Source organism: Salvelinus sp. IW2-2015, unplaced genomic scaffold (genome assembly GCF_002910315.2).
Source record: "Salvelinus sp. IW2-2015 unplaced genomic scaffold, ASM291031v2 Un_scaffold957, whole genome shotgun sequence".
Taxonomy (NCBI): Eukaryota; Metazoa; Chordata; class Actinopteri; order Salmoniformes; family Salmonidae; genus Salvelinus; species Salvelinus sp. IW2-2015.
Window position 1 is genome coordinate 55,527 of NW_019942662.1, and position 27,406 is coordinate 82,932.

General features: G+C 44.3%; 1 protein-coding gene across 1 annotated transcript; it reads right to left on the reverse strand.

Annotated features, from left to right (window-relative positions):
• Positions 1-8,080: 8,080 nt before the first annotated feature.
• On the reverse strand, positions 8,081-24,695 carry dcaf5 (ddb1 and cul4 associated factor 5). Its single transcript, XM_024136550.2, has 10 exons — positions 24,208-24,695; positions 23,365-23,511; positions 22,206-22,242; positions 21,221-21,360; positions 18,824-18,953; positions 16,685-16,898; positions 12,853-12,919; positions 12,637-12,764; positions 9,951-10,097; positions 8,081-9,726 (listed from the first exon to the last, which is right to left on the reverse strand). The coding sequence occupies exons 1-10, from the start codon at positions 24,413-24,415 to the stop codon at positions 8,410-8,412; spliced, it is 2,535 nt and encodes an 844-aa protein (XP_023992318.1). The 5' UTR covers positions 24,416-24,695; the 3' UTR covers positions 8,081-8,409.
• Between the last annotated feature and the right edge of the window lie 2,711 nt (positions 24,696-27,406).

Here is a 27,406-nt window from a genome sequence, read left to right on the forward strand (position 1 = left end):
CAGGAAGGCGGGAAACTGTAAGGTCTACCTACCACCTGTTGTATTCGGCGCACGTGACAAATAAACTTTGATTTGGTCTGAATGCTGGTTTAACRTCATCCAGTAAGCATAACATAATTCACTCTGTTTCCTATTCTACGGGCATAGTGGGAATGAATTAAAAAAAAACGAACAGTATGATCATCAGCATTGCATAATGTTTCTCCTCTGCTTTCTTATTAGCCACGTGCAGTATGTCATTCACCTATTGACCTTGTGGCCTATAAGCACTGGCCACAATAACAAACATTCCTCCCGCTTGCCGTTTAACCTATGGGCTTCAACTTCCTCTCTCCCAACCAATGGGCATAAATTTTGATATGTGAACTTATCCTTATTCTCTCACTTGCTGTTTTTCAACAACAGTTTACAGTCTCGACGGCAGCAGCAACGGATAGGGCAACCTGCCATCACGTCGTCAGGCTCTGAGGATCTTCCCTCGGAGACGAGGACATTCCCCAAAACTATGTAATAAGATTCCATATCGCATTCAGTCTCTGTTCATTCCCTTACGCCTGTACTCGATTTAACTACTGTTGACCAGGGCCCATAGGGCTTGTAGTGCACTATATAGGGAATAGGGTGCCATAGGGCTCTGGTCTAAAGTAGTGCACTATTAGGGAATAGGGTTCTATAGGGCTCTGGTCTAAAGTAGGGTACTATATAGGGAATAGGGTGCCATTTGAGACATAGATGGTTTCTATCTGAGAGGGTGTGGCTTCTTTTTTATCTGATCACAAGAAGTTAGTCCTTTTATGGTTATTCAGCTCACTGTTAGTCACTGTGAATTAAGTCTTATTTTGGTACAGACCTAGCCTACATCAACCCTGTGGAATTAATTCCTCTCCCATCAATTACAATTGAAAATTGCTAGCTGCTGTTAGTTGATACTATACATAGTAGCATTTTTAGAAATGTTACTCAATATCGAGACGGAAATTGTATTCAATCTGAAAATAAAGGTGGATTAATACAGTACATTGGATTCTTAAACTGTGAAACAGCAATGTGTGGATCCACAAGTCTTTTTCATTGAATGGAGAAAAAAATAACTCAATTTCTTGTCATCTTTAGTTTAGTTTAGTCCAGGGCTCTCCAACCCTGTTCCTGAAGAGATACTGTCATCTTTAGTTTAGTCCAGGGCTCTCCAACCCTGTTCCTGGAAGAGATCTGGGTCCCCAAATCTTTTTTTTAGTTTTTTCGTCCAAGGGCCTCTTCCAACCCCTGTTCCCTTGAAAGAGCATACTGTCCCATCTTTAAGTTTAGTCCCAGGGCTCTCCAACCCGTGTTCCTGAAGAGCTATACTGTCATCTTTTTAGTTTAAGTTTGTCCAGGGCCTCTCACCACCCTGTCCTGAAGGATTACTGTCATCTTTTAGTTTAGTCCAGGGCTCTCCAACCCCCTGTTCCTGAAGAGGAATACTGTCATCTTTAGTTTTTAGTCCCGGGCCCTCTCCACACCTGTTTCCTGAAAGGAAGATACTGTCCATCCTTAGTTTAGTCCGAGGGCTCCTCCAACACCCTGGTTCCTGAAAGAGATACTGTCATCTTTAGTTTAGTTCCCAGGGCTCTTTCCAACCCTGTTCCTGAAGAGCTACTGCCTCCACTTTATTTTTAGTTCAGGGCACCCGGCCACACACTAGCTCCAACCCCTTATAGTTTTAGTCCGGCTCGAAGAGCCCACTGTTCCCACAAATATACGTCATTTTAAAGTTTTAGTCCAGGGCTCCTTCCAACCCTGGTTTCCTGGAAAAGAGACTCTTGTCCATCTTTAGTTTAGTCCCAGGGGCTCTCCAACCTGTTTCCCTGAAGAAGATCAACTGGTCCCATCTTTAAGTTTAAAGTCCGGGCTTTCTCCAACCCTGTTCCGAAGAGTACTGTCCCATCCTTTAAGTTCATTAAGAGTCCGCAGGGCTCTTCCACCCTGTTTCGCCTGAAGAGTTATACTGTCCCATCTTTAGTTTTAGTCCCCAGGGCCTCCTCCCAAACCCGCTGTTTCCTGAAGAGAACACTGTCATCTTTAGTTTAAAGTCCCAGGCCTTTCTCCAACCCTGTTCCTGAAGAGCCTGGTCCCCATCTTTTAAGTTTAGTCCAGGCCGCTCTCCAACCCTGTTCCCTGAAAAGAGATACGCCATGTTATTTTTCTCGGTTCCCACGGTTCGACAGAATACCGTCCTTAGAAACCTCCAACCCTAATCTAGCGCAACCCGATTCTTAAATAATTAACTAGTTGGATATGTGGTTAGTTACACTGGGTTTTTGGAGGTGAAAACCTACAGAAGGGCAAGCTCTCAGGAGCCCCTGGTTTTATTTTTCATAGATTTGGGTTTGGTCTAGCCAACATCCAACCATAGATTTGGTTTTGTCTAGCACATCCAACCCATAGATTGGGTTTGGTCTAGCACACCAACCATAGATTGGTTTTGTTTGAGTTAGTCTATAGATTGGTTTTTTGGGTCTAGTGTGCCTGGTTCCGCCAATGCTACAGTCTATTGTCTGTTTCAAGGGTCAGTTTTCATTTCACTGCAGTGTTGAAGATTAAGTTGCCACAAAGTGACCCTTGGTACTGTGTGGGTGTTGCGACGGAAACATCCCCCTATCTGATATTTCCTCTCCTTCGATTTATATAAATTTCACAGGGTCTACTAAAACAGGTTCTACTAAAACAGGGGTCCTATAAACAGAGGTCCTACTAAAACCAGAAGAACCAATGGAGAGGTTTTAGGGGTGTGTAGTAATGTCCCCTTGTTTATGTCAAACTATTTTATTCTATCTTTACACTCTAAGTTTTGCTGTGTGTTAAATCCTTTGAAGGAAGTTAATTTACTGTTTTATTGGTTATTATGGGTATATTATTATTTTGTTTATCTGTTTATGTTAACTTGTGTGTATTTTTATTTTATATCAAATTGGTTTTATTATGGATTTTTGTTTATTGTTAGTTAAATTTTATTAGTTAATTATTATAATGTGTTTTAATGATTGTTAGTTTATTAATTTATGTTGTTAATTATGAGGTTGTTATTAATTATTTGTTAAATTTAATTGTTTATTATGATGTTATTGTTGTTATCAAATTGTTTTAGTTATTGTTAGTTATGTTTGTTATTATGGATTGTTATTTGTTATATTGTAATTATTATTATTGTTAATTATGGTTGTTAATTGTTGTTTATTAATTATTGTTATTATTAAAATTAGATGTTCTATTTTATTGTATTGGGATGTTATTGTTATATGGGTTTGTATATTTGGGTTTTAATATTGTTTTAATAGTTTGTTATATTAATTTGTTTATTCATGTTGTTAATATTAATTTATTTAGTTTGTTATTTAGTGTTTATATTTATGTTAATTACATGGTTGTTATTTTTATTATTGTTATTGTTTGTTATTTGTATTATTTAAGGGGTTCCAAGCAAGCAAAGCCTTATTGTATATTGTTCCTGTTTATTACTACTCTTCTTTTTCCGTAATGGAAAATGAAACGACAAATTCCGTGAGACGGTGAGGCCCGGGAGGGTGAAACCTGGCAGGATGGTAAAAGGGCCACACGGTGGCTCTCAAAAACAATCGATTTAGCATGCAAACTTTGCAAGGTCATGCCCCTCACTCCATGTGAGCAAGAGTGATAGGTTATGCCTGGTTCTGTCGATGGCAAGTGGTGGGAGGTGGATAAACCAGTTTGGGAACATTTTTGTCTTCCCAGTAGAAGTAAAAATGTATTGAACTTAGTCGGAAATCAAACTGAAGGTATTGAATTTATTTAGAACAATTAAATTAGCCTAAAATGATAAGGCATGAAAAACAAATGCATGAGTGAATCGTGTTTTCGTTCAACTTTCTGAAGAGGCAACAGGAAAAGCCCGTCTGTGTACGTGTGTTTGTCTGCCACTATGTAGCCGTTAGCGATGATGCTAATGACAACTGTCTTCTGATAGATGAAAAGGCTTAACCTTAAAAAACACTTCTCAATTAAAATGTTACTACAAAATAGTCTATGCTTACCGGGCAGAATGATATCATTATTTGCATGAATCAGTGATTTGTTCAGAAAACTAAAATCACTTGTGCTTCAGAAACACTGATAACAAAGCAAAGCTCTTGCTGGCGCACACCTAAATGAAAAGGTATCGACACCAAAAAAAAATGACATACAGTGCATTTGGAAAGTACTCAGACCCCTTGACTTTTGTCCACATTTTGTTACGTTACACCCTTATTAAATCATTTTTTCTATCACCAATCTTAACACAATACCCCATAATGACAAACCAAAAACAGGTTATACATTTTTGCAAATGTATTTTCTGTAAATAACAAAAATATCACATTTACATTAGTATTCAGACCCTAAACTCAGTACTTTGTTGAAGCACCTTTGGCAGCGATTAGTCCTCGAGTCTTCTTGGGTATAACGCTACAAGATTGGCCACAAACATGCAGAACACACCGATAAATACGCATTATACACACATGGATTTAGTACTGTAGATATGTGGTAGTGGTGGAGTAGGGGCCTGAGGCACACGGTGTGTTGTAAAATCTGTGAATGTGGTAAATGTTTTAAAAATTGTATAAACTGCCTTCATTTTGATGGACCCCAGGAAGAGTAGCTGCTGCTTTGGCAGCAGCTAACGGGGATCCATAATAAATACAAATACACCTGAATTTGGGGGGGTTTTCCCATTCTTCTCTGCAGATCTCTTAAGCTCTGTCAGGTTGGATGAGGAGCGTCGCTGCACAGCTTTTTTCAGGTCTCCAGCGATGTTCGATCGGGTTCAAGTCCGGGCTCTGCTGGGCCACAAAGTAAAGGGTCTGAATACTAATGTAAATGGATATTTCAGTTCTTTATACTTTGCACAAATATATAAAAAAAATAAACGTTTTGCTTTGTCATTCTGGGGTATTGTGATGTCATTCTGGGGTATTGTGATGTCATTATAGGATACTGTGTCTTCAATTTAATCCATTTTAGAATAAGGCTGTAACGTAATAAAAATATGGAAAAAGTCAAGGGGTCTGAATACTTTCCGAATTCACTGTGTCACACCAACACACACACACACACACACACTCTTCCAGTCAAAAGTTGGGACACCTACTCTTCAAGGGCTTTATTTCAGATTCTAAAAGTACCACCCTTTGCCTTGATGACAGCTTTGCATATTCTTGGCGTCTCTCAACCAGCTTCATGAGGAATGCTTTTTCAACAGTCCTTGACGGAGTACAACATATGCTGAGCACTTGTTGCTGCTGTTCCTTCACTCCGCGGTCCAACTCATCCTAAACCATCTCAGTTGGGTTGATGTCAGGTAAATTATGTAGGCCAGGTCATCTGATGCCAGCACTCCATCACGCTCCTTGGTCAAATAGCCCTTACACAGCCTGGAGGTATGTATTGGGTCATGTCCCTGTTGAAAAACAAATGATCGTCCCACTAAGCGCAAACCAGATGGGAATGGTGTATTGCCGCAGAATTCTGTGGTAGCCATGCTGGGTTAAGTGTGCCTTGAATTCTAAATAACAGTGTCAACCAGCAAAGCAACCCCCACCACCTCCTCCATGCTTCACGGTGGGAACCAACATGCAGAGATCATCCTGTTCACTTACTCTGCGTCTCACAAAGACACAGGGTTGGAACCAAAAATCCAGGTGACTACAGATTTCCACCAGTCTAGATGTCCATTGCTCGTGTTTCTTGGTCCAAGCAAGTCTCTTCTTCTTGTTGGTGTCCTTTAGTAGTGGTTTCTTTGCAGCAAGTCGACCATGACGGCCTGATTCACACCAGTCTCCTCTGAACAGTTCATGTTTGAGATGTGTCTGTTACTTATCCTCTGCAGCAGATGTAACTCTGGGGTCCTTCCCTTTCCTGGGAGGTCCTAATGAGAGCCAGTTTCATCATAGTGCTTGATGGTTTTTACGACTGCACTTGAAGAAACTTTCAGAGTTCTTGACATTTTCCGTATTGACTGACCTTCATGTCTTAAAGTAATGATGGACTGTTTCTTTCTCTTTTTTGAGCTGTTTTTGCCATAATACAAGACTTGGTCTTTTACCAAATAGGGCTATCTTCTGTATACACCGCTACCTTGTCACATCACAAAATGATTATCTCAAATGCATTATTGAAAGAAATTCCACAAATTAACAGGCACACCTGTTAATTGAAAGCTGGTTGAGAGAATACCAAGACTTGCAAAGCTGTCATCAGGCAAGGGTGCCTTACTTTGAATTAATTTCAAATATATTTGGATTTTTCTTTACATTCTTTTGGGTTGCTACATGATTCCATATGTGTTTATTTCATAGTTTTTAGATGTCTTCACTATTATCTACAATGGTAGAAAAAGAAAACAAAGAAACGCCCTGGAATGAGTAGGTGTGTCCAAACTTGTGACTGTGAATAAAAAACAATACACACATCTTTTTATTTAATATTTTTTTTTACCTCCAATGGTCTCCTGATGGCTTTTAAGGATTGTTCTGAACTAAATTGGGAGCTTCTATTAAAATAAAGAAAACTCTACAGGGATTTGGAGGAAAACCTGCAAAACAGGGAAAAAAACTGAAACCAGGAAAAACTCAATTCAGAAAACGGAATTAGCGCAAAAAAGAACACAGATTTTTATAGGCCCTATATTATAAGGCTCATGATCTATTGCTGGGTTACTTTTACATTTCCCCCGCTGTACCAAAACCGAAGCGAACGGTGACCCCAAAAACCTTAATACCCACCTGACTGTCGGTATGTGGAACACCCCCTAATTATATTGTAAAATGGATAAAACATTCCTTACAACGAACAGAGGCTCAGAAATGGCAGTGAAATCATTGATAATGAATGATTCTTTAATTGAAGAAAGCAAAAAAAAAAATACATTTGCTGCTGCTGGTAAACAGGAAGGAGAGGAGACAAGAGCGAAATCAATTCCTTTTAAACACTGAAATAAATATCTTTAATGCACAACTCAAAACAGCTGGTTGGGCTGGATGCACCAAGATCGCCATGGAAACGCAGAACTCACCAAGCTAAGCAGAGAATCCCACTGAAAGAAAATCTAAATTAATCTAGTCTCATTAACTCCAATTTAAATACACCGTCTGAAAGCGTTAGTCCTGATTTTGAGCCCCCCCCCCCCCCAGGAAGGTGTTCTCTTAAAATGAAAACTCAATGTATTTGTTGTCAAAACATGAACATAAAAAAAAAAAAACATTTCTGCCTTAAGACTAAAAGACTAGCAAATGAAATTACACACCATTACTGTCAATATGATTACTTATGTTAGTATATTATGTCTCTTTGTGGTTTGACCACAGAAGTGATGATGTCACTGGTTTTGCTCACAAAAGAATACGTGTCCCAATGGGCGGTGGGTGGAGATTTCACTTAAGGACCAATGGAATGGTCTAAAAAAATGTGCTAACCCCGCCCACCTGGGCCACGCAAACAAACTCGCCCAATGTCTCAAAATTGCGACACCCTTTTTAGAGTGACGCCAAACCAAGAAACTGGATTGTAAAAACCCATAGAAAAGCCACCTTAAATTGATCTAAGGCTTCTGAAATGACACCCTATCCCTAAAGTCTACGGGTTACTGTAGCCCTAAAGTCTACGGGTTACTGTAGCCTAAAGTCTACGGGTTACTGTAGCCCTAAAGTCTACCGGGTTACAGTAGCCCTAAAGTCTACGGGTTACTGTAGCCCTAAAGTCTACGGGTTACTGTAGCCCTAAAGTCTACGGGTTACTGTAGCCCTAAAGTCTACGGGTTACTGTAGCCCTAAAGCTACGGTTACTAGCCCTAAAGTCTACGGGTTACTGTAGCCCTAAAGTCTACGGGTTCATACAGCCAGTCTACGGGTTACGTAGCCCTAAAGTCTACGGGTTACTGTAGCCCTAAAGTCAACGGGTTACTGTAGCCCTAAAGTCTACGGGTTACTGTAGCCCTAAAGTCTACGGTTTACTGTAGCCCTAAAGTCTACGGGTTACTGTAGCCCTAAAGTCTACGGGTTCTGTAGCCCTAAGTCTACGGGTTCTGTAGCCCTAAAGTCTACGGGTTACTGTAGCCCTAAAGTCTACGGGTTACTGTAGCCCTAAAGTCTACGGGTTACTGTAGCCCTAAAGTCTACGGGTTACTGTAGCCCTAAAGTCTACGGGTTACTGTAGCCCTAAAGCCCTACGGGTTACTGTAGCCCTAAAGTCACGGGTTTACTGGTAAGCCCTAAAGTCTACGGGTTACTGTAGCCCTAAAGTCTACGGGTTACTGTTGCCCTAAACTAGTACACCGAGGGAACAGGGTTGTCCATTTCCCAGATTGTACCTGGGGGGTCCCTAAAACCAAATGATCACCTGGCACCTCAGGTGTAATCATCATGTCTTGAACTTCTTCTCTGAGGTCTCTGACCCCCCTGACCCCTCCCCTGACCCTTGACCTCTTGACCCCAGGTGAGTCCGTTTCAGCGCACCCTGGGCTGGGCCTCTCTGAGACGATGACCCCCCCTCCTCCCCCTCCTCCACCAGGGTCCTAGTGCCTGCTGATTTCAACTCTAAGGTCTCTCCCTCTGAGTCTGAGGATTCAAATAGGTCTGGAGCCAGACGACCCCTACAGCCTACTGGCACCTCAGTCATGTCAAGGTGCTGCAGCCCGTTCAGCCCAGGGCTGTGGTGTCTGGAACTAGGGGAGATCCAGCGACTATGATCCGACTCGTCGGCCTCTTCAGGACTATCTAAGCCCTCGGCCATTCTCTCTAAAGCAGCCCTCCTCTCTCCAACCCTCCCTGCCCGGGACTCGTTCCTCTGCTGCAGGGCGTCTTGAGACAGAAGGGAGGCGATGAGGAGCCCCTCCTGCTCCGCTCGGTCGTCCTGGCTGTCCAGGGACACTGCAGGACTAGAACCAGGGAGGGTGTGCGACTTGCGTCTCCCCGTTTTAGAGCCACTCCTGTGGGGTCCGATCTGGACCGAGTCCTGGTCCTGCTGAAGCTCCGTGGAGGATGCGGAGGAGGATGAGGCCTCGTCGATTGAGATCTTGGGGTAGGAGCAGGAGTCGACCCCCCCGGGGTACAAGGCCTGGGCGGACTCGGGGCGCCCCCCACTGGACAGGCGGGGGAAGTGCATGCGTCGCCACCGGGCTGCAGTACGTTGTCTCCTACTGGCTCTCCTCTGCTCCTCGTCCTCAGAGCTGGTGGAGGAGGTGGAAGAGGAGGAGCTAGAGGAGGCGCCGGCGGGGGAGGAGGTGGGGCTAGAGAGGGTGGAGTTGTCTCGGGGGCTGGGAGAGCGAGGCCGGGGCATGGGGTCCGGCCAGAACCCACTGGAGTCAGAGTCCTCTCCCACCAGGTCCAATAAGAACACAGACTGCTGATATCTGCTGCCACGCCTCCTCGGCTGCGGTGGCTCCACCCCTTCAGGATGCTCCGCCCCCGAAGCCTCGGGGGCAGCTAATGAGGACGAAGAGGAGCGGTCTGAGTCGGCGGTAGCAGCAGCAGCGGGCGGTAGAGGCGTGGCGACTCCACTCCCAACCAGGACCCCGGCGCCGTCTCTTATAGCCCGTGTGGAGCGTCGTCCCCTGGCGTGGAGCTGCAGGATGGCCCCTTCACTCAGGTCACTGTCTGAGTCCGAACTCCAGCCCTCGATCTCCCGACGCACCAGAGAGTCAAAGAACGCCATCATACGAGGATCCTCCTGGATGGACTGAAATAACAGGCAACAGTTCTTAATGAATCCCCACAAAGTGTGTGTGTGTGTGTGTAGGGGGGGGTGTTATATATGGAAAAGTAGTGCACTATATATGGAAAAGTAGTGCACTATATATGGAAAAGTAGTGCACTATATATGGAAAAGTAGTGCACTATATATGAAAAAGTAGTGCACTATATATGGAATAGGGGGTCATTTGGGATGTGAACCGGTGTTACCTGTGAGACGTAGTCGTGGCTCAGGCCACTACCGCTGTTCAGGACCAAGTTGATGTACTCCTCATGGCTGTASAGACTCCTGGACTTATCCTCCACAKAACCATCCAGGTCGCCCAGACACTCCGGCTGCTGGTAGGGGCTCCAGGCCTGGGGGAACGGAGAGGTTTCAGGGGGAGAGGAGAAGGACAGGAGAGGAGAGGAGGGTTACAGTTTAGATTGAACACCTGGTTGGGCCTGTACCAGCTCTCACATCTCTGGTACGTTGAAGAAGATGATGTACAAACAGCAGCCTTGGGAACACCTGGAGGAGCGGAGGTTGAGGAATTAACACTACATCCTTTCACAAGCTCAGGCCACTACGTTTGTCTGGGCTGGAGAGTGGCAGAGACAGACAGTGGATAGTGGTGTAGAGACTGAGTTGTCTCAGTCAGAGACAGTGGATAGTGGTGTAGAGACTGAGTTGTCTCAGTCAGAGACAGTGGATAGTGGTGTAGAGACTGAGTTGTCTCAGTCAGAGACATGGATAGTGGTGTAGAGACTGGGTTGTCTCAGTCAGAGACAGTGGATAGTGGTGAAGAGACTGAGCATCAAAACTCACTTTTCAATTTTATAGAGTTCTAACATAAAATCGATCGGAATACCGAAGTCATGCCGCAAAATGTTTTTTGGGGACTAAAAACCTACAGGACAGTAGATCTCCAGGAAGAGGGTTGGACTGATAACCTACAGGACAGTAGATCTCCAGGAAGAGGGTTGGACTGAAAACCTACAGGACAGTAGATCTCCAGGAAGAGGTTGGGCTTTAAACCTACAGGACAGTAGATCTCAGGAAGAGGCGTTGGACTGAAAACCTACAGGACAGTAGATCTCCAGGAAGAGGGTTGAACTGATAACCTACAGGACAGTAGATCTCCAGGAAGAGGATTGGACTGATAACCTACAGGACAGTAGATCTCCAGGAAGAGGGTTGGAGAAACAAGAAGTGTTTACACAGTGTTTACAAGAAAACACTGTGAATTTGCAAATAAGCTTGCAAGGTTGCTATCCAACTAGCCTGCTAACGTTAGCCCTACCAGCCTGTAGCACTGCAGAGTCAGTAGGTTATCGACACCGAACTGTGGGCGGCAAGTAGCCTAGGGTTAGAGCATTGGGCCAGTAACCGAAAGGTTGCTGGTTCAAATCCCCGAGCTGACAAGGTAGAAACCTGTCGTTCCGCCCCTGAGCAAGGCAGTTAACCCCACTGTTCCCCGGGTGCCGAATACGTGGATGTCGATTATGGCAGCAACCCGCACCTCTCTGAGGGGATTCGGTTACTTCTACACCTGCATTGCTTGCTGTTTTGGGGTTTTAGGCTGGGTTTCTGTACAGCACMTCGAGATATTATCAGCTGTTGTAAGAAGGGCTTTATAAATACATTTGTTTTGGTTAAATGCGGAAGACATTTCAGTTGAATGCATTCAGTTGTACAACTAGCTAATTTGCTTCAATAGAAAATTGAGCCACATTAAAGTAAACAAACCTTTTCGAATTACCTAAAGCCATCCAGCAAACTAGCCTCGCTAGCCAACCACCACAGTTGACAAAGCTTAGTAGTAAAGACAAATAACAACTCGAGACCAACGAGCACAAGCAGGAACCCACAGAACAACTAAAACAAAGCCAGCAGATTAAAAATCAAGAGAGCGGAGACTTACAGATGAACAGCTGATGCCCATCCAATGGTAAAGTGGATGAGTTTGCAACCAAAGAAGAGCCAAGGAGGGAGGCGCTTCAGAAGGAGAGGCCATTTTACCAGCCAAGGAAGGAGTCAGTGAGGATAGCTAACCCAATAGCGAGGTAAATCTGAAGTAGATAGATTCCTGAGGCAATAACCCAGATGGTGGCGATCAGGGGAAAGCTCCAGGCAGATGGAAATCGTCACAACAGCAGTCGGTGAGCGCGCTAGCACTAAGCCAAGGTTGAAAATCCCTGGTTCCCTACTTCAGAGAACAGGTCAAAAAGTTGACAAAACATGTATAAGAAAAACAGACCGGTATTAAAATATTAGAGCAGGCAGGAATTATCTTCCACTTTCCTTTTGAGGCAGGGGCAAGCCTTCTGGTGCAGGAGAAGTCCGAGCTGCCTGCCGAGCAGGATCATGAGGGAAATCTGATTGGTTGTTTACGTCACACCTCCTTGTGATTGGTGGATTGTAGCTCATGGCTGGCTAAGATGAACCAGAATCTCCACATGACGTTGAGAAATAGTGCATTCTCTATATAGTTAAAATAAGTTAATAAATATTTCAAAACATAACTATTTTTGTTGAGTTATAGGTAACCAACTACAACTAAGTTACTATGTCTATGACTACACTACGTTGTTACTTTGGGTAAAACTCATGCTACCTTCCCTTTAAAAGTAAGTTCCAAGACAATTGAACGGAGAGGAAATTCAATTGTGATGCAATGTATTGACATGATGTTGTAATGACATGAATCAATCATGTYCCAAGTCATTTTACAAATAACTAAGTCACACACCCACACTTTAACTGTTATTAATTATGTAAATAAAGTGAGAGAAAAAAAAACTCAATGTCAAACGAAAATTTGAAAATTRAACCATGGAGAGATGAAAAACTAAATCATGACATAACGATGACGTAATGGTGAGGTCACCGATGACGACATCACCACTAACYTACCTTGATGACCTTCTCGACCCCGGAGGAGCAGATCATATAGGTGCTGGGGTTAAACCGGACCTGGTTCACGATGGAACGGTGACCTTTTAGGATCATGGACGCTCCGTTCACCACGCGACCCGGGCCTCCTGGAGAGGGAGCGGGGCGGAATAAGAGAGAGGGATTATAATCGTATGGACACAGATGGACGCACCGATAAGAAACACACCCACTTACCTGCTTCAGGATCCTTTGGGATTCTCCACATATACAGGTTGAAGTCATCCGATCCAGACAGGATGTACTGGAGGAAGAAGACAGAGATTAACATAGAGGCATCTACCATAATAATCAGCCTGAGTCCCAAATGGCACCCTATTCCCTATATACAATATGTACTAGAGGAAGAAAACAGAGATATTTCAACCCCCAATGGCACCCTATTCCCTATGTAGTGCACTACTTTAGACCAGAGCCCTATATAGTGCACTACTTAAACCAGAGCCCTATWTYGTGCACTACTTTAGACCAGAGCCCTATTCCCTATATAGTACACTACTTTAGACCAGGGCCCTATTCCCTGCATAGTGCACTACTTTAGACCAGGGCCCTATTCCCTGCATAGTGCACTACTTTAGACCAGAGCCCTATTTCCTGTGTAGTGCACTACTTTAGACCAGAGCCCTATTCCCTATATAGTGCACTACTTTAGACCAGAGCCCTATTCCCTATATAGTGCACTACTTTAGACCAGAACCCTATTCCCTGTGTAGGGAATAAAGTAGTACACTACATAGGGAATAAAGTAGTACACTACATAGGGAATAGGGTCCATTGGGGACAGAGCATAATAGTTAAAGTCCTCTGAATAAACACATTATGATGTTGTTACAAACAACTATCAGGTAATATTCTCTGCGCCATCTTGATAAAAAAGAGAAGTTGATAAATAAATAAATCACCAAAACTGTCTAGAGAGTCAAGGGAACATCTACCGTTGGATTCCTTAAAGAAATATGTGATATTCCATTTCAGTAGAGACATAGGAAGCGTCCCAAATGGCTCCCTACCCCCTATGGGCTCTTCAAAAAATAGTTCACTATATAGACAGACGGGACAACAGAACCAGACAGACGGGACAACAGAACCAGACAGACGGGACAACAGAAACCCCACACAGACGGGACAACAGAACCCCCACGCAGACAGACAGACGGGACAACGGAACCCCCACGATGGGGACTAGACAACGGGACAACGGAACCCCACGCAACAGACAGACGGGACAACGGAACCCCCACGCAGACAGACAGACGGGACACGGAACCCCCACGCAGACAGACAGACGAGGACAACGGAACCCCACGCAGACAGACAGACGGACAACGGAACCCCCACGCAGACAGACAGACGGGACAACGAACCCCCCGCAGACAGACGGGACAACGGAACCCCACGCAGACAGACGGGACAACGGAACCCCACGCAGACAGACGGGACAACGGAACCCCCACGCAGACAGACGGGACAACGGAACCCCCACGCAGACAGACGGGACAACAGAACCCCCACGCAGACAGACGGGACAACAGAACCCCCAGCAGACAGACGGGCAACAGAACCCCCACGCAGACAGACGGGACAACAGAAACCCCCACGCAGACAGACGGGACAACAGAACCCCCACGCAGACAGACGGACAACAGAACCCCCACGCAGACAGACGGGACAACAGAACCCCCACGCAGACAGACGGGCACAACAGAACCCCACGCAGACAGACGGGACAACAGAACCCCCACGCAGACAGACGGGACAACAGAACCCCACGCAGAAGACGGGACAACAGAACCCCCACGCAGACAGACGGGACAACAGAACCCCCACGCAGACAGACGGGACAACAGAACCCCACGCAGACAGACGGACAACAGAACCCCACGCAGACAGACGCGGACAACAGACCCCCAGCAGACAGACGACAACAGAACCCCACGCCAGACAGACGGGACAACAGAACCCCCACGCAGACAGACGGGACACAGAACCCCCCGCAGACAGACGGACAACAGAACCCCCACGCAGACAGACGGGACAACAGAACCCCACACAGACAGACGGGACAACAGAACCCCCACACAGACAGACGGGACAACAGAACCCCCACGCGACAGACGGGACAACAGAACCCCCACACAGACAGACGGAACAGACCCACCAGACAGACGGGACAACAGAACCCCACACAGACAGACGGGACACAGAACCCCCACACAGACAGACGGGACAACAGAACCCCCACACAGACAGACGGACAACAGAACCAGACAGACGGGACAACAGAACCCCCACACAGACAGACGGGACAACAGAACCAGACAGACGGGACAACAGAAACATCAGGCCCAGGCCTTTTTCAGTCAAGGGCTATATTCATAAAGCATTTACGGTGATACGGCCTCTGCAGAAGACAGGACATATTAATACGTCTTGCTCTTCGGGTGCAGCCGCAGAGCTGTTGTCAAGGAAGTGAGTTGTGTTTATAGAGGACCGCCCCCAGCTATCATCAACCATCATTGTCAATGTGTAGCTAATTCGGAGCCCTCTGCATTGTTACACATTTGGAGGCGCTGGCGAGCGCGGAGCTCCATATTTGGCCTCTGCATTGCCTCCGTAGTCTCACAATCGCGTCACATCATCTATACCGCGCCGCCGACCACATTTTAGGATCAAGCCGTTAATTGTCTCAAGGGCGCTGTGATCTTAAGACTCAGTTTTAAGTTTGTGTCTTTTTATAGATTCATCGATCAGATAGTGGTTCAGACGGGAACTGATCCTAGATCAGCACTCCAGACCGCTTTATGAATGAGAAAAGCGGACTCGAATCTCAGTGTAAAACAAGCAGCTCGTTCAGTACAGTAGAGATTTAAAAATCTCTTCTCTGAGGGAAGATAGAACTTGAGACGTGGTGTAACTTGTAGAAAACACACTGGTGCCAGCCAACTAGGAGTCAAACCAAGCCAAAAGAGAAAAATAACCCAACATCTTCTCTGTCTCACTCGGGTAGAGGTCTCCAACAGGTTGAGTAACTRGACAATAAATTCTGAAACGAGTTCCAACACAAATTGTCAAAGAAATCTCACAATYTACGGAGACACCTCAAGCTCCCGGCTAATATCCAATCAAATCCACATTATCCCACCCCTAGTTAGCCACAATTGGCTTTWAAAAAAAAGACAAATCTGCCAATATTTCCCCTGTATGTCTTTATGGTGCGTGAATGTGTCTACCATTACCGTCGATAATGATAACTGTCTTCTGGGTAGACAAAGACCCCCCCCCCCCCAAAAAAAAACTTTCTCAATTAAATGTTAACTGCAAAGTAGGCTTACCTGGCTGAAATGTATCATGATTATTTGTATCAAACCGGGTGGGCGTTTGTTTCGTTAACTCTGTCATGACATACGCAGCAGCAAAAACCTGGCTAGACAAGCACATTCCTTTTTAGCAAAATGCCCTCAAAAATGGCTGTCTCTTATACACATCTAGATGTGTACGTTAACTCTGTCATGACATACGCAGCAGCAAAAACCTGGCTAGACCAGCACATTCCCCTCTCTTACAACGCACAATTAAAGATACACCACACAATTCTAGGGTCTTCTGATGTGATTTAAGCATCGACATGGACTCAGAACAAGTCCCCTGCAGCAATGTACCAACATCTAGTGGAAAGCCTTCCCAGAAGAGTGGAGGCTGTTATAGCAACAAAGGGGGGGGGAACAACTCCATATTAATGCCCATGATATTGTAATGAGATGTTCGATGAGTAGGTGTCTACATACTTTTGGTCATGTAGTGTATATACACATGAGGCTCACTGGCCTAAATATTAGGTACACCATCCCCTTCCTACAGACAGTGAGTCATGTGGCTTGCTATATAAAATATTAGAATGGGCAAAACCAGTGATCTAAGCAACTTTGTGCGTGGTATGACCGTCGGATCCAGTATCTCAGAAACCTCCACCTTCCTGGGCTTTTTACACGAACGACAGGGTCTACCTCACCTGGTCCTCGTCCCCTGCGAAGCAGCAGCTCTTCATGGTACAGGAGTTGAAGTAGCCCTGGTCTGTCGAACTGGAAGCTGGGTAGTCGAGAAGTGTAGCTCGTAGAGGACCGGGGTACCTGCGACGCAGTGCCAGGAGCTGGGTCCCTGCGCTGTTAAAACGCACCGACATGGCAACTCTGGAGGAACATCTGCCGCGTCCTGCAGCAGGAGAACTGGGGGGGGGAAGAAGAGAGACGGAGGAGAGAGAGACGGAGAGAGAGAGAGCGAGACGGAAAGAGAGATAGAACGGAGAGAGAGAGAGAGACGAGAGAGAAGAGAAGACAGAGAGACAGAGAGAGAGAGAGACAGAGAGACAGAGAGAGAGAGGAGAGACAGAGAGAGAGAACCCGGAGAGAGAGAGAGACGGAGAGAGAGAAAAGACGGAGAGAGAGAGAGAGACGGAGAGAGAGAGAGGAGAACGGAGAGAACAGGAAAGAGAAGTGGATTAGAAAGGAAAGGTCTGGCTCTTTTGGGGTCTCGGCTGACTGTTGTTTAAAGCAACTTTGTGACAGCTGCCGATGGTAAAAAAAGGGCTTTAATAAATGTGATTGATAAACCGCGTAGATAAAGAACAGCAAGACAAAAGGGAAGGTACTTAGCAGGTCTGATTACATTTAGAGGCAATTTCAGTGTTATATAGTCAGAATATAAGCATTAGTGTTGTCACGATACCAACATTTTACAAACGATACCAACATTTTACAAACGAATACCATGCAAGTATCACGATACCAACATTTTACAAACGATACCATGCCAAGTATCACGATACCAACATTTTACAAAACGATACCATGCCAAGTATCACGATACCAACATTTTACAAACGATACCATGCCAAGTATCACGATAACAACATTTTACAAACGATACAAACGATACCAACATTTCACAAACGATGCCATGCCAAGTATCACGATACCAACATTTCACAAACGATACCATGCCAAGTATCCACGATATCAACATTTCACAAACGACACGATGCAAGGTATCACGATACACATTTCAAAAGATACCACATTTCCACAACGATAACCATGCCAAGTATCACGATACCGAGTAGTATCGAGACACCAAAGTAAAAAAAGAAAATATCCTGTTGGCCACGGACACTTAAAAACCTGTCACTGAAATGTACACTTCTACTCAATACAGCACATTGAATTTAACTTCACCCTGTGCAGTGTATAAATAGAATGTTGCATAGAATGGCTGATTGGTTAATATACCTGTATAATGATCTGCATGTCATCGTGTCAGTAAGGGGGGGGAAACACTGCATGAAACCCTTCTATACTGTTCAGTTAACACAGAGACAATCTTCCCTCCCTTCCTCTGTCTCCCTCATAAACACACACCACCTCTCACAAACACTGCTCCCAACTTCTACAACGTTACGCACCAAACAGAATTTAAGGAGCACCAGAAAGAAATAGGTTGTTGTTATAGTTAGGCGTACATGAGGCCTATACGTGGTCCCGTGTGGCTCAGTTGGTAGAGCATGGCGCTTGCAACGCCAGGGTTGTGGGTTCATTCCCCACGGGGGGACCAGGATGAATATGTATGAACTTTCCAAATTGTAAGTCGCTCTGGATAAGAGCGTCAGCTAAATGACTTAAATGTAAATATGTAAATGCCTATATGAACCCTACTTGTGAAGCTCATGAGTAGCTGCCACACGTGATATGAGCATAAAAGTGCTGTGGATATTATTGGACCTGCTCATACAAGAGACTAGTGGCTGTTCGCTTCAATTCAACTGAATCTATAAACACAACAGACTTTATAAACACTTTATAACAGGTCCCAGCGGGTTCTTTAGATCGACAGGGCTGGGTAAAGTTGGTAGTAACATATGAAACGGTACTACGGTTTTCTAAAACGTTGGTATCATGACTTTTTGGTYCCGTGATATTACTGCGGTACGGGTATACCGTGCAACACTAGAAGCAACGACTCAATAATAAAACAACAGTGCCCTCCAGTGGACAAATTAGGTCAGACATCTGCTGGATTTCACAGCCTAAAAGTTCTGAGAGTTAAGAGGGATGAAGGTTCTGAGAGTGACAGTTTAACGGCGGCCATGTTGTCTCACGTGCGAGGCTTGCGTATGTCCCACAGCCCCACGCCCTCCTTGGAGTTGGCTGTAGCCAGCAGTCGGGGCTCTGCCGGGTTGAACATCACACTGTGGAAGGCTGACGGGTAGTTGGCCAGACAGAAGGGCTCTGAAATACACAGGACATGTATTTAACTCGGATTACATTGTTAATGATCAAGGGGAAGCCTATTGCATGTTTCATATACTGTAATACTCCGAAAACATAGCTTTATATACAGTCATACTCTGAAAACATAGCTTTATATACAGTAATACCCTGAAAACATAGCTTTACATGCAGTAATACCCTGAAAATATAGCTTTACATACAGTAATACCCTGAAAATATAGCTTTACATACAGTAATACACTGAAAATATAGCTTTATATACAATAATACACTGAAAACATAGCTTTATATACAATAATACACTGAAAACATAGCTTTAAATTACAGTCATACTGTGAAAACATAGCTTTATGTACAGTAATACCCTGAAAATAAAGCTTTATATACAATAATACCCTGAAAATATAGCTTTATATACAATAATACCCTGAAAACATAGCTTTATATACAGTAATACTCTGACAACAGTCTGCTGTTGTAAATATTCAGTCAATGACATAAGGGCTCTAGAACACAGGGGGGGACATTATGTATGGGAAGATTCCGCTCTTGAAGCACAACCAATAAAATGTTTATTGATGGTAGGAAGCCTATTGTGTAGTATATACTGTAATACACCGAGATCAGTCTCCTGATATAGGTCTAACAGTTAAAGAGCGACAATGAATACAGGAACAGACTTTGATCTGTGACCAGGAAGTACCTGGGTTTACAGACCCCCAGATTACTTTAATTTGCCGCTGGTTTCCGCACACAGATTAGGCCTATTCCTGGACTAAAAGCCATCTCAAATGGAGTCTCCCTTTTAGGACATGCGTTCTAGTCCAGGAGAAGGTTAATCCGGGTCATACAGGAAACGGTTCCCTGATCATCATCGAAAACCCCACTGACTGTCTTGCTTGGAGATGAACAGTACTCGTATGGAAGTGGGTCAGTGTGTCCGTTTGACAGGAAAGGCCTGAGCAATACCACTCAGTGTGCAGAATCACTGAGTCACATCCCCTTGAACGCATTGTGCAGATTATGTCTTGGTATCATCCATGTTTACGTGGGAAACCAGCCCCATCAAATGTTTATAACGCCACTGCGCCGAGATGAACTTGGTAATCTGAAAGTAATTTGTAACCACATGAAAATGGTGTAGTAGGGTAAATTAAGTTTGTATGTACGTGTATGTATATACAGTACCAGTCAAAGGTTTGGACAGACCTACTCATTCCAGGGTTTTCCTTTGTGAGATCACCCGCTTGGAGTTTGCCAGGTTTCCGCCAGATGTGACGCTTGGCAGTCAGGCCAAAGAGTTCAATTTTAGTTTCATCAGACCAGAGAATCTTCAGGTGCCTTTTTGGCAAACTCCAAGCAGGCTGTCATGTGCCTTTTACTGAGGAGTGGCTTCCGTCTGGCCAATCTACCATAAAGGTCTGATTGGTGGAGTGCTGCAGAGATGGTTGTCCTTCTGGAAGGTTCTCCCATCTCCACAGAGGAACTCTGGAGCTCTTTCAGAGTGACCGTCGGGTTCTTGGTCACCTCCCTGACCAAGGCCCTTCTCTCCCGATTGCTTAGTTTGCCGGGCGGCCAGCTCTAGGAAGAGTCTTGGTGGTTCCAAACTTCTTCCATTTAAGAATGATGGAGGCCACTGTGTTCTTGGGGACCTTCAATGCTGCAGTCATTTTTTGGTACCCTTCCCCAGATCTGTGCGTCGGCACAATCCTGTCTCGGAGCGCTACAGACAATTCCTTCGACCTCATGGCTTGGTTTTTGCTCTGACATGCACTGTCACCTGTGGGACCTTATATAGACAGGTGTGTGCCTTTCCAACTCATGTTCAATCAATTGAATTTACCACAAGTGGACTCCAATCAAGTTGTAGAAACGTCTCAAGGATGATCAATGGAAACAGGAAGCACCTGAGCTCAATTTAGAGTCTCATAATAAAGGGTCTGAATACTTATGTAAATAAGGTGTCATATATATATATATATAAATACATTTGCCAACATTTCTATAAACCTGTTTTCACTTTGTCATTATGGGGTATTGTGATGTCATTATGGGGTATTGTGATGTCATCATGGGGTATTGTGATGTCATCATGGGGTATTGTGATGTCATTATGGGGTATTGTGTGTAGATTGATGAGGACATTTTATTTATTTAATATATTTCAGAATAAGGCTGTAATATAACAAAATGTGGAAAAAGTGAAGGGGTCTGAATACATTCTGAATGCACTGTATATGCATGTACGCATGCACGTTAAGTACCTCCGTGTGGCGGCTCCCGTGTGTCCCAGATAAGGACCCGTCCGTCGTCAGAGGAGCTGGCGAACACGTTGTCGTTAACGGGGCTGACTGACAGGCCGTACACTGCATCATCATGGAGGAACACGTTCAGAGTCTCACCTCTGGGAGGGAAACAGAATACAGCTGTATTGAAATGTTGTTTTTATAAAACCAAAACAACAAGACATCTTTACATGCTATTTAAAAAAAAAAATAAGACGTTCCAATGTCCATATATTCATACTAACATTCCACTTAGAATGAAGAAATGTATAGGATTTCTAAGTAGTAAGCTATAGTTGCTATTGGTACAAATGTCTGTATTAATGTCTCGCTGACAGAGAGAAGTTGTAATGTCATTGTGAATAATACATTAATTAACCTGTAGCTAAATGCACAACGAGCTGGTTTGAGGTCAATTCCATTTCAATTCACAAAGTAAACCAAATTCCAAAATATTTCTAATTGAAAAGCATTAATGACAATAATAATTTCAGTGTACTTCCTTAAATTGACTGAAATTAAAATATAATTGAGCCCAAAACCCTGCTGAGGAGTATTTCAGACAAGAGGAAACATCTGCGYGAGCTTGCAGCAGATACAAGGAAAACCGGCATGCCATATTTTTTCCTTTATTTAACTAGGCAAGTCAGTTATGAACAAATTCTTATTTACAATGACGGCCTACGAACAGTGGGTTAAACTACCTTGTTCAGGGGCAGAAAGACAGATTTTTACCTTGTCAGCTCGGGGATTCAATCTTTCAACCTTTCGATTACTAGTCCAACGCTCTAACCACTAGTCTACCCTGCRGCCCCATATAGAAGGAGCTGGAGAAGACTACCCAGAACASACCGCGATGGAGAGGAGTGGTCACAATGGCCTATACTCGTGAAGAAGTGACGGGCCTAAGTAAGTAAATAAGTACACGATGCAGCTGACGATGAAGAGAAATAAATATACTCACCGCTCTACATCATGAAGYATGACCTGTTCATCGTTGCCTTTGAAACGAGAGACAAATCAAACATATGAGGGGGGAAAAAGGGGGGAAAAAGGGGGTAGCACGTGTCAACTCAAATCCCAATAGAAACACTTAATTTCTAAAAAGGTAGTAGGGTAACTAGGTCAGGAAAGACAGCATGACACATTCATAAACTCATAGGATAAGACCATTGATAAGCCATGCTTTCCAGTAAGTACACATACTGACGTCAACAACTGCATGTTTTTGTTTTCATTGACTGATAACACAACWACTATATAAACTTTACGGGGGTTAATACAAATTATTATGCACAGCTTTTTTGGAATTGGTTACGTATATGCTGTCAATTCTAAATGGGGGTCTCAGGAACATAACTATTGCTATAAAAACAGCCGAGGTCAGGTAACTCTAGCCCTCTACAGAACAAKTGAACCACTAACCCACAATAGCAAGTACTAGTCACCTAATCTAGGCKCAGATCTGTTTGTGCRATCTTGCCAAWTCYCATGTCATTGTTATGGCAAACAGGTCAATGTGTAGGTCGGTGTTTGACATGACAATGGCTGTGTCCCAATCGATAAGAAATGCTGCCTTTTTTTCAGAGGAAGGACGTTAACATTGGCGTGTTCCAATCTCAAGGTACCTTAAAATGCTGCCTTCGCATGTGTGAAAAGAAGTTGACAAGATCAGATTTGAAACTCGGCCAGTAGCCTCCACCCACAGATAGTCTCTCAAAACCTTGATCTAATCACTCAAGTCCAGAGTTTTTCCTGCATAGAAAAGTCTTGGGTGGGCGGCCTGTGTGTTTTTTTGGGGTGCATATGTTTGTTTGTTTTTAATTGGGGGGGGGGGGGGGGGGGGAGTTGTCGGGGTGATTGTGTTATGTTCCAGGCACTCAGACAGCATAAGTCATGGGAAAGTGTAACAGAGCAGGAAATGTGCTTTAGAACTAGATATGCTACCTCTGCAGCCAACAGGAGGGCCTCTGACATTTTCGGTCAGCGATGCCCCATTGGCCACGCTCCCACCAAAGCCCCATTTAGATCCAGGAAAAACTCTGGTGTCTGAATTCCTACTCTATGCTAACTAATGAAACTGATTGAATGACAGATTAATGGGTGATGGTCTGTTCACTTACCCCCAGAGAACACCCTCTTGTTGGTGCTGTCAAATGCCAGACAGAAGATGTTGGAGAGGTGTTCTCCCTTCAGTTTGAGAGGCTTGGCTGAGCGGGCATGAAGTGCTCTCTCCATGTTCCATAGTAACACCCTGCGGTCATCCCCTCCTGTGGCAGGGAAGGAGAGAGATGGAGAGGCAGGGGAGAGAGCAAGAAAGAGAGGGGGAGAGAGAAAGAGTCAGAGAGAGAGAGCGCAAAAAGAGAACAGAGATAGAAAGAGATGGGTGGACAGACAAGACATTGTAAACACAGGCCAAGTTATTCTACACTGCTCTGAAGGTCTTACTCAGCTTGCAAGGCCCACCAGCAGTTTAACACACCAGAGTAATTACTCTTCTAAATACAAACTCTCCCTATTCTACGCCAAAACTGTTGTGAAAAGACTGGTTAAAAGTTGCATAGTTAACTAACTGCATAATGTTATTAAAACGATAACTAGTTAGCTACCGGTACCTAATGTCAGCCTATATCAAAGGAAGGTGCAGGAATGCAGAACTGTGTAGCTAGCTAGCTAGTTCTGTCAGCTGGATAGCATGCTAACCTAGATAGGTTTGGTTAGCCAAAATGATTTAACCTATGTAAGCCTGACCTGCACATTTAATTATTTTCTTGTTCGTAATTGACAACTTACATTTTGGAAATGGATGACTAGGGAGCCAAATGTGCATATGCTGGCTCGACCACCCAACCAAGCTTGCAAGCTGACGTGCAAGTTTAGCTAGTTAGCTGTAATTTGTCAACAACACAGTAGCCGCTAGGCTAGCAACTATGCTAACTAGGGATGATCTACAGCTACCAACTTACCGGACACAAGGTACTCCCCTCCATTGTTGGAAAACTCTATGGCGTTTACACACCCGAAATGTCCCAGCATATCTTTCTTGTAAAGGCTTGTGCATCCTGCCAACCTAAGCCTCTGAAATTCTTCCTTCATCAGCGGGTTCCCGAAAAGCCTTCTCTGGGACAGAAAGCCCACGGAAGACCGCATACCGCAACCCTTCACCTCCTTCATTTTTCCTGGAGCAGTTAGCTAGCCTAGCCAGCCAGCTTGCGATTCCTCATCAATTTTATTTTTTTTGCACAATGCACAGGCACTATTTTACCAGCTGTTATAGAAGTGTATATCTACAATCGTTCTGTCTCGAAGCTACATGATGGTGAAGAAAGATATTCCCGAGCGCAGTGCTGTTGATGTCGTCGTTGATTGCAGGTCRCCGCTCTGTAGCAGTCGCTTCCTGCTCTGCTGCAAGCTTCTCGATCTGCCTGGCACAAACATRGTCAAACCCCCCAGCTGACCCGCAAATCAATCAATTAGCTAGTTATTAACTTAGGCAAAGTTGGCCTCCCCATAATTTGAAGTTGCACCATGCATTAACACAAAAATGTGTTATGGTATYACATTTGGCAAAGTTACCTCACCATAATACATTTAGGCTAGCTGTCACTTGAAATTTGCACCGAAAAAAACAACACAAATAACAAGATTAATATCACATTAAATAAGTCAATTAAAAGCAGACATTTAAGAGTCTAGTTTTATTATCCCCAACATTAGGATTACAGTGGTAGTCTTTTTTTTTTTAAACAATAGGCTACATATTTTAATAAGGGAACCCTACATTCATTACAATCCACTTTTCCAAGATAAACAGGATATATTTATAGTACAGAACTTAAAATACTTATATCCTTGTAGAGGAGAAAACTACAAGTTGCCAGTTCAACATGAAAATCATTCCAGGCTTCACAAAGCAAATTTAATCTATGTTTTTTGGGAAAGGTAMACTTTCTCTGGCAGCCAAAACGGCCAAATAAATACCCCATCTAAACGTGAATCGATTCTCAATTGCGATACGGTTCTAGAAACATAAATCCCTCTACTTTACTGTACACTTTTTTTTAAACCGATTTTAACACAGTTGCAGCAACAGTATTTTTCAGTGACAACACATTTCTAGAACACACCTGTTTAAAAAAATAAAAATAAAAAGTTAGATATGGCGGTGTGGGTACACTAACCCTATAAAGGTGTGTATCAATTTAACCTTTGGTTTTTTGATCATTATTTCTCGCTGATATGAAAGATAAGGCCCTTATACTTCCAAAACCGCACCGCAAGCGATGCCAATTAATGTTCAGACCGAGCGTTGGGGCTCTTAARAAATGAGCAGAGCCATATATGTGGAGTTGGGACAACTTTTAGAATGTTGAATATTGTTCTAAATRCTAGACATTCAGTGACATTTCATTGTTTAAATATTCTCCATGTAATGTTAATGGGGGAGATGACGCTACAACATTCTATGGCAGCCATGTTATGTAAAATGCAGAAACCTCAATGTCCCATCTCTCTAGATATTTGACGCCGATAATGAGTGGGTTGAAGTTTAAATGTATGTCTAGTATTTTGACAGAAGGTGTGTGGAGTGTCGAGAGGAGTGTTGTCGTGGTTGTTGTGAGAAACAGGATAGGGTAGAAGGATGGATGGAATGAGAGCGAAATAGAGAGGAGAGAGAGGGAGAGAGAGGGAGAGAGAGGGAGAGAGGGAGAGAGGGAGGGGAAGAGGGAAAGAGAGGTCCATCTCTCTACCACCACATCCTCTTCGTCCACCAGCATTGTGTTCAGGCTTGGTTATGAAGTGATCTTGACAAAGAGTTATCTAGCTAATTTGGTGCTGGCAAAGAGTGTTGAAACGACTCGCATCTTTCGCAATGCCTATAAAAAAAAGAGAGGGGAGGGAGGGGGCTGAAAAGTTGAGCACTCCGCTTGTTTGAGGAGTTAATTGTTATCGTCTCTCAAATTTATTTTTAAATTATCTGTTCTGCAATCTAGGTTTTCTGCTATTTGTTCTTTCAAACAATATACCAGATTTTTTTTTTTAAGCTTTGGTGAGGAAAACAAAATTGTCGTCCCTATATGACAGCCCTGCCTCGCGGTCAGGGGTTTACTAATCTATACATATCTCTGTTGTCCTGTTCTAAAACGCCTGTCCTCTGTTTGTTTGTCTAACTGTCTTCTGTTGCTGTTAACTTCCTGTCTCTCTTTTGCCTGTCTAACCCCTGTCCCTCTGTTGTCTGTCTAAACGCTCTGGTCCTCTGTTTGCCTGTCTAACCTGTCCCTTGCTGTTACTCCGTTGTCTAACCCCCTTGTCCTCTGTGCCTGTCTGACCTTGTCCCGCTGTCCGTCTAACAACTTCCATTCGTGCTCTGTTGCCTGTCTAACCCTGTCCTCTGTTACCACTGTCTAAAAGAATCCCACCCTTGTCCTTTTGCCTTTGGTCTGACCCCTGTCCCTGCTGTTTGCCTTGTCCTAACACGTTCCCATCTGGTTTGCCTGTCTAAACACTTCCCTCATGTAACTCTATGTAAACTCTAAGGATTCGAACGGCCAACCATTTTTGTGCGAAGATAGTGTTGTTGGATATCTGAATAAGGTTAATCCGATTTTTAAGAATATCTCTGGGATGAGGTGAAAAGTAAACAAATGTAAATCACCATTCATCAGGCTGGGATCAAAGTTTAATCCCCTCTTTCCACTCGCCTCCCTCCCTAGCTCCATCCTTCTCGCTCCTCTCGCCTCTCCTGCGTCGCAATCCTATCCTCCGCATCCGCGGAGGTCGGCGCGCCGCGGGGTCCGCCCCGTCGGCCGGTTCGCCCAGGGTCTGCTCTATCTTTCTCTTCTTCTCGCCCTCTCTCTTGCCTCCCTTCCCCCCGCCCTCGCGCCCCTTCATCCTCTCCTCTCCGCCGTCTCTCGTCCGTTAAAGAAAAAAACAACAAACACAAACACATATTAACATAAAACACAAGGGAAAGCTGGAGCTTAAATTGACATTGGGGTCCCAGGTCTGTTGTGGCTGTCTTGCCAACTCCTATGGTCATGTGCAAGCAAATCGTTGACAAGACAACACAAACAGACCTGGGACCAGGCTATGATGTGCGGGTGGGGCAGAGCAGACTGGGGGGAGGGGGGGGCGGGGGGGGCAGTGCAGACTGGGGGGGCGGGG